This window comes from Macaca thibetana, chromosome 13, assembly GCF_024542745.1.
Source record: "Macaca thibetana thibetana isolate TM-01 chromosome 13, ASM2454274v1, whole genome shotgun sequence".
Taxonomy (NCBI): Eukaryota; Metazoa; Chordata; class Mammalia; order Primates; family Cercopithecidae; genus Macaca; species Macaca thibetana.
In genome coordinates, this window is record NC_065590.1 from 16,235,322 (window position 1) to 16,247,720 (window position 12,399).

General features: G+C 46.0%; 1 protein-coding gene across 2 annotated transcripts in view; it reads right to left on the bottom strand.

Moving 5' to 3' along the window:
* MERTK (MER proto-oncogene, tyrosine kinase) overlaps positions 1 to 12,399 on the bottom strand; it is a 135,373-nt gene that overhangs the window by 19,069 nt on the left and 103,905 nt on the right. For both annotated transcript variants that reach the window (XM_050753006.1, XM_050753007.1), the window contains 3 exons: positions 11,769 to 11,849; positions 6,187 to 6,279; positions 4,323 to 4,441 (listed from right to left, as the gene is read on the bottom strand). In XM_050753006.1, coding sequence (XP_050608963.1) covers positions 4,323 to 4,441; positions 6,187 to 6,279; positions 11,769 to 11,849 — 293 coding nt within the window. The remainder of the gene's footprint in view (positions 1 to 4,322; positions 4,442 to 6,186; positions 6,280 to 11,768; positions 11,850 to 12,399) is intronic.

Below are 12,399 nucleotides of genomic sequence, written 5' to 3' on the forward strand. Positions count from 1 at the left end.
CCAGCTAGGCATGGTGGCCTGTAATCTCAGCACTTTGGGAGGCCAAGGCGGGAGGATCACCTGAGGTTGGGGAGTTTGAGACCAGTCTGACCAACAAGGAGAAACCCGTCTCTACTAAAAATACAAAATTTGCTGGGCATGGTAGCGCATGCCTGTAATCCCAGCTACTCGGGAGGCTAAGGCAGGAGAATCGCTTGAACCCAGCAGGCGGAGGTTGTGGTGAGCTGAGATTGTGCCATTGCACTCCAGCCTGGGCAACAAGAGCGAAACTCCATCTCTCTCTCTCTCTCTCTCTCTCTCTCTCACACACACACACACACACACACACACACACACACACACAAACACACAAAATTATACGACACACCATAAATTAAATGTAAGTAAAATCACCCATCAACATGAAACAAAACCCACTGAAGAAGATGAGGTGCCACCACTCATAGGGATCTGTCTGGGTGCTGCCCTGCTGGGGAGAGGTGCACACAGAATGGGGCAGTCAGAAGAGCATTGAAGGCACACAGTGTGCAGCCTGGGGGCCAATCCTGCTTTCACCATGGCCCCCTGTGCCTCAGTTTCCTCACCTTAGACTCCACTAGTAACTACTTTCTAGGGTTGTTGTGCCATTGGTGCATTAATACATGCAAAATACAGGCTGGCCTACGCTACATGCTTGAGAAAGGTTAGCCACTATCATCCCAGGGGCAGGAGTGTATGTAGTGACGTGAAGGCCATGAGAAATGTAGGCATGGAGTGAACAATGAGAGCTGAATGTCTGAAATCACCAACAATTGTACTAAGGTGTTGGGAATTGTGGGTAATTTTTAAATCCCTTACAGACTTCGTATAATGCAATCATCTTTCTTTTTGGGGGTAAAAGAGGAGGAAAATACTCAGCCCTGTCTATAATATTTTCTGTGTTGGACTAGGCCCCTCACCTCTTTGGAAGAGTCTCGGTGATTTTTTAACCGCTTCCTGTGTCTACGGTTAGTACTCATCCTGGTGAAGGATAAGTGCATTCTCATGGAAGAGAACAGGAGTATGTGTGGGCGTGGGGCCAGGGGGGAACTGGAAAAAAGAAACGGGACCATGCTCCTGGTCACTTAGACTGTCCCTAGGAAGAAGAGAAAGAGTAAAAGGGGGAAAAAAAAGCAAAAGTCCCCTCCCCTGCATCACACACAGGCATAAGATACCAAGAACGTCAGCTGGAAGTAGAGAAGCAGGCTCTGGCATGTGCTGACCCTAAATTGCATCTTACATTTTTGCCTGTTTGTTTCACCTTTCCCAAATTTTAAACAAAGGGCTGTTTCTACACATGGACCTGTCTCTTGGGATGAGGACTAGTGTTTTTCTAAGCCGACTTCCCCCAGGAAGGCCCTCAGTTGTCATTCTTGTCATCACGGCTCACTGTAACTCCATCAGTCACCTGTGACCTGTGGTTACTAAGTTCATAAGTTACTGCAGGTCAGCGCACTTCAGTCTGAGGTTCTGCTTCTCTCTAGTTTCTCCGTGCTGGAAGGATTCAGGGCAGGGGATGCTGCCCCTCTTAGGGGCACTGCTGAGGCAAGTATGCTGCCCTACCAATTCCCAACACGTCTTCTGATCCTGAGGATGGACAGACTCATGATAAAGAGAAGATGAATGGAGTGAGCAAGTTGACCCTCAGTGAACAACTAGAAAGCAACTCCATGCACCCTGCATCCAGAGATGTTATAAGGAACAAGCCAAAAAGAGGGGACTCCAAATACAAGAAGCTTCTCTGACAGCACACGGGGCCCAAACATCTTTTAGAAGGAATGTGGCTTCACTGACAAGAAGATGCTCAATGACTGGGTGTGGGGGGTGGGGGGAAAGGGAACTCACATTTCTCTGCAGCAATCCCTCCTTCTAAGCGGCAGAGCCCGCAGCATATTCCAATCACCATCTCTGATCTATCTGCCAACCTTCTCCAGGTTACTGAAACAAAGAAGTCCTGGTCCTGCCACCATGAGGTTCTGCATCTGTGCACGGACACCACACCCCCCAGTCTAGTTACCTTGCACACTTCCTGCCCCTGTGCCCCCGCTGGGCTCTGCCTGGCCCACTGGGCATTTGAGCCCCTGTGCTCCTGGTGCCCACAGCTCCCTCACTGTGAATAACCAATTGTCTATCTCCTGTTCTCCCCTCACTCACCACCAGCAGGTCAGCTCCATGGGGCAGGAACCACATCTGTCATGTTCCCTCTAGTGTCCTCAGAGCTCAGTGCCCACCTCAGAGTCAGCACTTGTTCACAGAGTGAACTAATGAACTCAATAAACCTTCTTTTTTTATTTTTTTCAGATGGAGTCTCACTCTGTCACCCAGGCTAGAGTGCAGTGGCATGATCTCGGCTCACTGCAACCTCCGCTTTCCTAGTTCAAGTGATTCTCCTGCTTCAGCCTCCCAAGTAGCTGGGATTACCGGTGCCTGCCACCACACCTGGCTAATTTTTGTATTTTTTCATTAGAGATGGGGTTTCACCATGTTGGTCAGGCTGGTCTCGAACTGACCTCAAGTGATCTGCCCACCTCGGCCTCCCAATGCGCTGGGATTACAGGCGTGAGCCACCGCACCTGGGCAGAACTTAATAAACCTTCTTTGGTTAACAGTTTGTGAGTGAGTTTCATGGCACCGCTTCACTTGGAAAAGTGACCTGGCTGACCCTAGGCCACTGTCACCCCAGGTTTGTAGATACATTGGAGTGTGCAGATCTCCACCACACCGGTGCTGCCTGGGACATTTTCCCCTCTGTGTTTTGTCTGCAGAGCCAGTGGGAGTGAGTTTTCATGGTCCCTAAGAACTAATTTCCTTGCACTTTCATCCTGTGGACTCATCAGACCATCAAGTAAGAGCAGCAAGAATTCTTTCCCGCAGCCATTGCTGATGCAGTGAAGGAAGCAGTTGTTCCTAACTGCCCTACTGCACTCAGCGGTCCTGATACTGATGGCAGCTAAAGGGACAAAGGTGGGGTGTGTCTGAGAATGCCAAGGTGTAGACTGGGTGGTGCAGTTCCTTCCCAGGACCTGTGGTTTCTTACGGCTGTGATTAAGGGCAGTGATGATCTGGAGTGACTTTTGCCCTTTTGCCCAGTCAGAGAATGACTGTTGACAGAGGCCAGCCACACCCCGTTCCCACATGTGTCCCAATCAGAACGCTGCAGGATTGTTGCCTTTTGCAGCAGACGGAGAAGGTGCGTGCAAGGCAGGAAGGGCGTCCTGCTTAGCCAGGCACGTAGTCAGGACACACTCACACCGCCTGCTCGCAGTCCACCGTTTGTCCACAAAACGTAACAGGAGGATACTGTTTTCGTTTCAGATAAGGAGGCCTAGGAAATGAAAGACACAACATCCCCAGTGGCTATGATTCCTTAACGCTACAACCCTCGAAGTCAATACTGAAAATTCACCCTGAAGAAAGGCGGGCGTGCCTGTGGTCCTAAATTTCCTAGATGATCTGTAACTGCCTCTACAGCCACATCCAAAATTCCCAGGGCGTCACAGTACTTACGGTGGGTAAGTCAACGTAGGGAGTAAAATGTTACAAACGTTTTTCAGAACATCGGTTGTGCAGTCCTCTTGGGTCACCAACACTTTTTCAAAGGTTGAAATCCAGAATGGGCTCTGTAAAATTTCTTTTAGGAGAGCCATCTTCAATGGCCTTCCCTTGGTCTGCGAGCTCTGGGGAGTATGCGGCCATGAGGGGTGTGAAGTGCAGAATCAGGAGCCTGGGCCACCCAACTCAAGTTGGTAAAGCTTTGTCCATAAGACTGTGCACACGGCCGGGCGCGGTGGCTCAAGCCTGTAATCCCAGCACTTTGGGAGGCCGAGGCGGGCGGATCACAAGGTCAGGAGATCGAGACCACAGTGAAACCCCGTCTCTACTAAAAATACAAAAAATTAGCTGGGCGCGGTGGGAGGCGCCTGTAGTCCTAGCTACTCAGGAGGCTGAGGCAGGAGAATGGCGTGAACCCGGGAGGCGGAGCTTGCAGTGAGCCGAGATCGCGCCACTGCACTCCAGCCTGGGCAACAGCGTGAGACTCCGTCTCAAAAAAAAAAAAAAAAAAAAAAAAAAAAGACTGTGCACACAGCCTCTTACCCCACTGTAAAGCAGGATAATAATACCTGGAGCAGGCCTGCTGTGAGGATAGACCCCACATTTCCACCCCTGGACACACAGGGAGCTCTGAACAAAGATCATTGTCCTCTCCTTCCTGGCCTCACTTTCAAGGTTAGACGATTTGGTTGTCCTGACTAAGTCACATAAGCCCTGAGAAGCGTTCGGGGGTAACACAAAGAGATCATTACCTTTGGTCCTGTCTCCAATCGGGAATAAAGTAAGTAAGTATGCAGGTCCCCGTATTTCATGAAGGGTAAAATTACCATGGGCTTTGGGATGCCTTGAGAGCTCATTTCTATACATACACCTGAAATTACAAACACAGCATCAATTACAAAGAGCCCTTGTTACTGTGACCAGAAAAGCCCTGCAGGACCACTGGCCAAACCGAAGCCACGTGTTACCAAGTTAACAGTTTAAAAAACCCAAGAGCTCCTCACTCACACCTGTTCTAGAAAATGGAACACACACAGGGTCCACTACTTTTTTTTTCCCCCCCTTTCAGATTAATGAGGGCATGAGGGCTCTCACAAATCAAACTGTAACAACTATAGCCATCTAGAAACCCAGGAATTCCTGTTAGACTGAGTCTGAGGGGTAGTGACCCCACAAGATTTAAGGGCGAACTAGTTTCATGTGATAGCTATTTAATCATGTGAAAAAGTCCACTGCAAATGCTTAAACTAGTAAAACAACTTTGAAGGGCTGTAGGTAAAATTCACATCCCTGAATTTTAACAGTTTTGTAGAGGAGAAGCTACAATATCATTTATCATGGAATCTGAGAGCCAGAGGCTGTCACCTGATCCCAGGCTTGCAAAGCTCCTGCACTCTGTGGTGTGATCACAAAGTGAGATTGTTCTCATAGTCGGCTAAAGCCAATAGCAGTGAATGAATAACAGTAGTGTATTTGACATAATACTGTATACAAACATTGATTTTCACATCTCTCTGCAGTGTCAGTCATATAAAACTTTGAAAGATCTCAAAAGAATTTAGCATGTATTCAGTCACAGGATGGCAAAACAAAAAACAAAAAACCAAGGCCAGCAGAAAATTCAATTATTTCCAGGTTACTCTTCTCTCTTGGGACAGAGTCACTTACACAGCATCCATTCCATACTTAATCTCCTCTTTTGTAATTTTTGGGTAACGGAGCTGCAAAGCCAAATTACATTAAATCACATTCTATGGAACTGCTAAATCATATTCCATGAAATCATCAATGTACCATAATCTTAAGAAATCAGTACTTTCTTTCTTTTTTTTTTTTTTTTTTTTTTTTTTTTAAGACAAAGTGTCCCTCTTGTTCCCCAGGCTGGAGTGCAATGGTGCGATCTCGGCTCACTGCAACCTCCACCTCCTGGGTTCCAGCGATTCTCCTGCCTCAGCCTCCTGAGTAGCTGGGATTACAGGCACCTGCCACCATGCTTGGCTAATTTTTTTTGTATTTTTAGCAGGGACAGGGTTTCACCATGTTGGCCAGGCTGGTCTGGAACTCCAGACCTCATGTGATTCACCTGCCTCGGCCTCCAAAAGTGCTGGGATTACAGGTGTGAGCCACCGCGCCTGGCCAGAAATCAGTGCTTTCAAATAGGTTAATAAATTACTTCTCAAAGATAACCTGTGGAATTTGTCTACTTTTTCAGCTTTATCCCACTGCTGCCTAACTCATGTATAACCTTAAATTAATAAAAATTATAACACGGCCACCTCTGTGTCTTGCCTTTGAGTAACCAAGGACAATTTAATTTATACTCTCCAGAATTCTGTGGAAAACTCAAACATTCCTGAGCCCATCAGTGTCCAGAAAACGCAAGCTCATGATGACTATCAGCCTTAGAAAACATCACTGTGAAGAGAAGTCTGGGTGGAAACCTCAATATTATAGTGTTTGTGTTGGGGTTACACAAAGTGTATAACCTCAATGTTATAGTGTTTGTGTTGGGGTTACACAAAGTGTAAACGTATCTACACCAGAGATCTTTCCCTTTGGCACAGAGCAGATCAGCAGAGCCCCTTGGCCACCCACTCCCACATTTCTCAGAAGTACCTAGAAGTCGAATGACATTTGGGTGGCTGAAATCTTTCATGCACGCTGCCTCACTGAGAAACTCCTCGATCTCCCGCTGTGAAAAGTTGTCCACTAAAGGCGAAAAAAGAAAAGGTTAAGTATGGATAATTCACTCAATTAAGGGGAGGGGGTGGGCAACAGCAATTCTGTTCTCTAAAATCCAGGCCAGGAAGAGATGAAACTATAGAGACAGGAAACAGATGGGTGGTTGTCACGGGCTAGTAGGGGTAGGGAAGAGAAGACGGGGGCAAACAGGCAAAGCACAGGGGACTTTTAGGGCCAAGAAATAATTCTGTAAGATACTGTAGTGGTGGATGCATGACACTACACATTTGTCAAAACCCACAGAGTTGTACAACACCAAGAGTGAGCCCTAATGTAAAATATGGACTCTGGTTAATAATAATGTATCAGTATGGGTTCATCAATTGCAAAAAATGCAGCTCAGTAATAAAAGACATTAATAATAGGAGAGATTGTGTGTGTCAAGAGGGGACCTATGGGCATTCTCTGTACTTTCTGCCCAACTTTTCTGCAAACCTGAAACTGCTCTAAAAAGTTAAAGTCTAATGGTAAAGAAAAAAAATTCCAAAAAAAAAAAAAACAAAACCCAAAACCAGGAACAATTCTAACTGATCTGTTGCAATTATATTTGCTTTTGTTTTTTTTTTTTTTGAGACAGAGTCTTGCTCTTTCCCCCAGGCTGCAGTGCAGTGGCAGGATCTCGGCTCCACCTCCCAGGTTCACATCATTCTCCTGCCTCAGCCTCCCAAGTAGCTGGGACTACAGGCGCCCGCCACCACACCCGGCTAATTTTTTTTTTTTTGTATTTTTTAGTAGAGACAGGGTTTCACCATGTTAGCCAAGATGGTCTCGAGTTCCTGACCTCGTGATCTGCCCACCTCGGCCTCCCAAAGTGCTGGGATTACAGGCATGAGCCACCGCGCCCAGCCTGTTTTTTTTTAAAAAAGAAAGAACCCACACCTCTCCCTTTTGTTGGTGTGTGTCCTGCAAGTCTGGTTGCTCAACCACACCTTATGAGCCGGATGCATTTTCACACCACGTTTTTTAAATTAAATTGGCTTAAGAGAGACATTTAAAATTCTGTATTATGCTAAGTGAAATAAGCCAGTCACAAAAGGATGAATATTGTATGAAGTACCTAGAGAGTCAAAATCAGAGACAGAAAATAGAATAGTGCTTGCTAGGGCTGGGGAGAGAGGGTACTGGGGAGTCATTGTTCAGTAGGTGTAGAGTTTCAGTTTTGCAAGATGAAAAGTTTTGGGGCCGGGCGCAGTGGATCACGCCTGTAATCCCGGCACTTTGGGAGGCCAAGGCGGGTGGATCACGAGGTCAGGAGATCGAGACCATCCTGGCTAACAGGGTGAAACCCCGTCTCTACTAAAAATACAAAAAATTAGCCGGGCATGGTGGTGGGTGCCTGTAGTCCCAGCTACTCGGGAGGCTGAGGCAGGAGAATGGCATGAACCCAGGGGGCGGAGCTTGCAGTGAGCCGAGATAGCACCACTGCACTCCAGCCTGGGCGACAGAGCGAGACTCTGTCTCAACATAAAAAAAGAAAGAAAAGTTTTAGAGATGGATGGTAGTGATGGTTGTATAACATTATGAATATGGCTCTTAATATCACTGAACTGTATACTTAAAACGGTTAAGATGGTAAATTTTACATTATGTATATGTTGCCCCAATTAAAAACAAATAAATAAAACAAAAAGTCAGGTTTGCCTTCGGGAATTTGCATTAACAGTGCATAACTACTGATTAAAATCATGCACGAGGGCATCTAATGCAGTGTCTGTACCATCCTATGGGCTTAATATATATTACTCTTCTTTCTACTGAAGCAAATTTAGAAAAATTCAAAATTTCTCTAATTAAAAAAAAAAAATCTATACATCTGCAAAAATTTGCCCTCACCTATTCCTTTTGCTGCAAATAGCCAGGTGGGGGAATAGAGGTGCAGGGCTCTGCCTGCAGACTCTTCCCTGGGGGGTCCAACCTGCAAGTAAATGTAGCTGAGCCTGGGGATTTTGAAGCTAGAGATTATTCTCTCAATCTTTGACAATTAGCAGGGGTGTAATCCCTATGCAAGTTACCCTAATGAAATTAAATAACTGCAGAGCCAAGCCAGAGAAAAAGGGGGTTCCAGGCCCAGCTCCTCCCACTAGGCCTCCTAATATGCGTGCCTATATCCCTAAATAGGGATTATGGAAGGATTCCCCACAGACACACTGTGAGGCTCAAATAAAATCACGGAAGAGCAGGAATGGTACAGAATATGGCTCAGTGCTCGGTTCAGCTCCAGTTAGTATTCTGACTTCAGGGTGCTTTAGTTTCTGGGGGCTAGTTCCTGAACCTCCTTTCAGTTATGTTCATTTTCTCTTCTTGTTGTCCTGATGAAATGCGGGAATAACTGCAATGTCCTTTGGCTAACGGTGAGTATCGCATAAATATTAGCCATTACGGTCTACTTAAAAAGCAAAAAGCATCGGTTCATGTGGCTTGTTGGTTATTGTGGTTCCTTTTCATAACCGAATTAAGCTTCAGCCTCCAGGCCAGGTGCGGTGGCTCACACCTGTAATCCCAGCACTTTGGGAGGCCAAAGTGGGCGGATTACTTGAGGTCAAGAATTCAAGACCAGCCTGGCCAACATGGTGAAATCCCATGTCTACAAAAAATACAAAAATTAACCAGACATGGTGGTGCATGCCTGTAATCCCAGCTACTCAGGGGGCTGAGGCGGGAGAATTACTTGAACCCAGAGGCAGAGGTTGCAGTGAGCCGAGATCATGCCATTGCACTCCAGCCTAGGTGACAGAGCAATACTCTGTCTCAAAAAGAAAAAAATAAATAAACTTCAGCCTTTTCATTTAAGAGTCTCAGAACATGCTTATAATCTAACTTACGCTTTAATATCCAGTAACTAGTGGATTTAAATTTTAGGAAGAATCCAACTTTACTTTATTCCCTGATCAAAAATAGTATTGAATAGGTACAAGGGGTTAATAAGGAAGCAACACCAAGAATATTGACAAACTGAGCACCAAATAATCTCCATCCATGATTCGTGATGAAGACTGTGGGTGAAATGCCATATGACCACAGTCTATTTTCTAAGTTCCCCAGTGATAGGCCATGACCAGCCAGACACCCATAGAATCAAACTTAGACAGCTGTGTGTCCTTCCTGGGAGAAGGACAAGGAGAGGAAATGCTACGTTGCTCTGCCGGTGAAATCTGGTCATCTTATGGTAATGAAGAAGCCCAGCACAACCTGCCCCCTTTCTAGCTATTTCAATTAGACAAGTCAGCAAGTCACTATAGTTTCCTTATCTATATAGATTTTGGGACGGGTGCGGTGGCTCACGCCTGTTATCCCAGAACTTTGGGGGGCTGAGGCAGGTGGATCATTTGAGGTCAGGAGTTCAAGACCAGCTGGGCCAACATGGAGAAACCCCATCTTTACTAAAAATTCAAAAATTTAGCCAGGTGTGTTGGTGGGTACCTGTAATCCCAGCTACTCAGAAGACTGAGGTGGGAGAATCACTTGAACCCAGGAGGTGGAGGTTGCAGTAAGCCAAGATGGCACCACTGCACACCAGCCTGTGTGACACAGTGAGACTCCATCTCAATTAAAAAAAAAAAAAAAGGATTCGAGAGGGCCTAGACTGCATAGATTTTAGAGTGTCCTAACTGGCATCTAGCACTATTTTTTTTATTTATTTTTTTATTATTATACCTTAAGTTCCAGGGTACATGTGCACAACGTGCAGGTTTGTTACATATGTATACATGTGCCATGTTGGTGTGCTGCACCCATTAACTCGTCATTTACATTAGGTATATCTCCTAATACTATCCCTCCCCCCCTCCCTCCTCCCCCCTCCCCACAATAGGCCCCGGTGTGGGATATTCCCCTTCCTGTGTCCAAGTGATCTCATTGTTCAATTCCCACCTATGAGTGAGAACATGCGGTATTTGGTTTTCTGTTCTTGCGATAATTTGCTGAGAATGATGGTTTCCAGCTGCATTCATGTCTCTACAAAGGACACGAACTCATCCTTTTTTATGGCTGTATAGTATTCCATGGTGTATATGTGCCACAGTTTCTTAATCCAGTCTGTCACTGATGGACACTTGGGTTGATTCCAAGTCTTTGCTATTGTGAATAGTGCTGCAATAAATATACGTGCATCTAGCACTATTTTTGTCAACACTGTAATTTGTTCTCCTCCACACTGACATCAAAGTGAACTTTCTGGAATGTAACCTGCTCTGTTCTTACTTGGTTAAGACTCTTTTTTGTTTGAGACTTGAGTCTCACTCTGTCACCCAGGCTGGAGTCCAGTGGCGTGATCTAGGCTCACTGCAACCTCTGCCTCCTGAGTTCAAGCGATTCTCCTGCCTCAGCCACCTGGGATTACAGGTGCGTGCCACCATGCCCAGCTAATTTTTGTATTTTTAGTGGAGACGGGGTTTTGCCATGTTGGTCAGGCTCGTCTCAAACTCCTGACCTTGTGATCCGCCCGCCTCAGCCTCCCAAAGTGCTGGGATACAGGCCACCGTGCCCAGCTGGTTAAGACTCTTAATAGCGCTCTACTCCTTGCAGGATAAAGCAGGTTCTTGGCTATGATTTACAAGACCCTCCCTGCCCCACTGCTGGCTCTCTTTCCATCTTGCTTGGAAGTTCTAGCTTATGATAGCAACTCTTCATATGCCTTGACCAAGTATTTCTCCTCCTTCTGGGGAACTTACTTTCCAGGCAGCCCACAGCTTCCTCAGGGCCATGCAATCATCCTCAAATGAGGAAGTGGCCCCACCACACTAGACAGGTCGGCCAGAACAACCCCTGGGGTCAGATGTTGCCATCAGATCACCACTGCCTCAGCAATTCATGCTCTCCTTTGGAGTTGTTAGCTCTACTAGATGAGAGAGAGTGAGAGAGAGAGACAGTGAGAGAAAGAGAGAGAGCAAGACAGAGAGTATGTATGCATAGGCATGCAGGAGTTAGTAAAACTTAAAAAAATGTTATTGCCTTGAGTATAAAGAATATGTAGGCCGGGCACGGTGGCTCATGCCTGTAATCCAGCACTTTGGGAGGCTGAGGTGGGCGGATCACAAGGTCAGGAGATTGAGACCATCCTGGCTAACACGGTGAAACCCCGTCTCTACTAAAAATACAAAAATTAGCCGGGCGTGGTGGCAGGCACTTGTAGTCCCAGCTACTTGGGAGGCTGAGGCAGGAGAATGGCGTGAACCTGGAAGGCAGAGCTTGCAGTGAGCTGAGATTGCACCACTGCACTCCAGCCTGGGCGACAAAGCAAGACTCTGTCTCAAAAAAAAAAAAAAAAAAAAACCCACAAAAGAATATGTAATGCATGCATGAAGAGCTCATTATAGTAATTCCCCCTTGGTGACCAGTGTTACTCATTGCCTTCTGACCCACTGGCAACTGAGATTGTGACATATGGCCTCATGGAGCACCCAATACGGAAGCAACTGCCCACCCCAGAAGAATGGGATTCATCATTGATAACTCACACTTCATGGTCTTCACTGCCACTTTCTGAGAGGTCCCATCTTCCTGCTTAAGATTTCCTTCCATTACAGACCCAAACTCTCCTGTGAAGTGAAAGAACTCTGTATGGACACTGTGCAAATTCTCCCCTGACCACAGAAATGCTACAGTGCCAGGGCTGCTGGCTTCACGTGGTATGAGAGCATCTCACCCACGGGTAGCCAGGCAGAGCCGGCCCAGGCCACCCGCATCGCAAACCAGGGCGATGCACCGCACTCTAGGCTCCTGCTTGTCACGAGCTTGGGTGGCTTGGGCCTACCTTTGCTCATCACTTTATTAAGCATTATAACCGATCCAAGACACTTAGAAGAGAACATGAAAAATACAATTGAAGTTTCTAAAGCACAAACTCTTAATATCATTATCATTCATCCTAAGAACAACTTAACAAGTTAAATATGTATTTTCGTTTTTGTTCCTAATTAGAAAGATGCCAGGAACAATAAACTTAAGAACTAGAGGAATAATCTTAAAGTACGTAGGATACTAATCAATGAATTACATGCTTTTCAATGAAGAATGAAAATTAATATTTTTCAAGGACCTGTATGTGCGAGGCATTGAAGAGAATCTTTTCATTTGCCAGATCTGAGT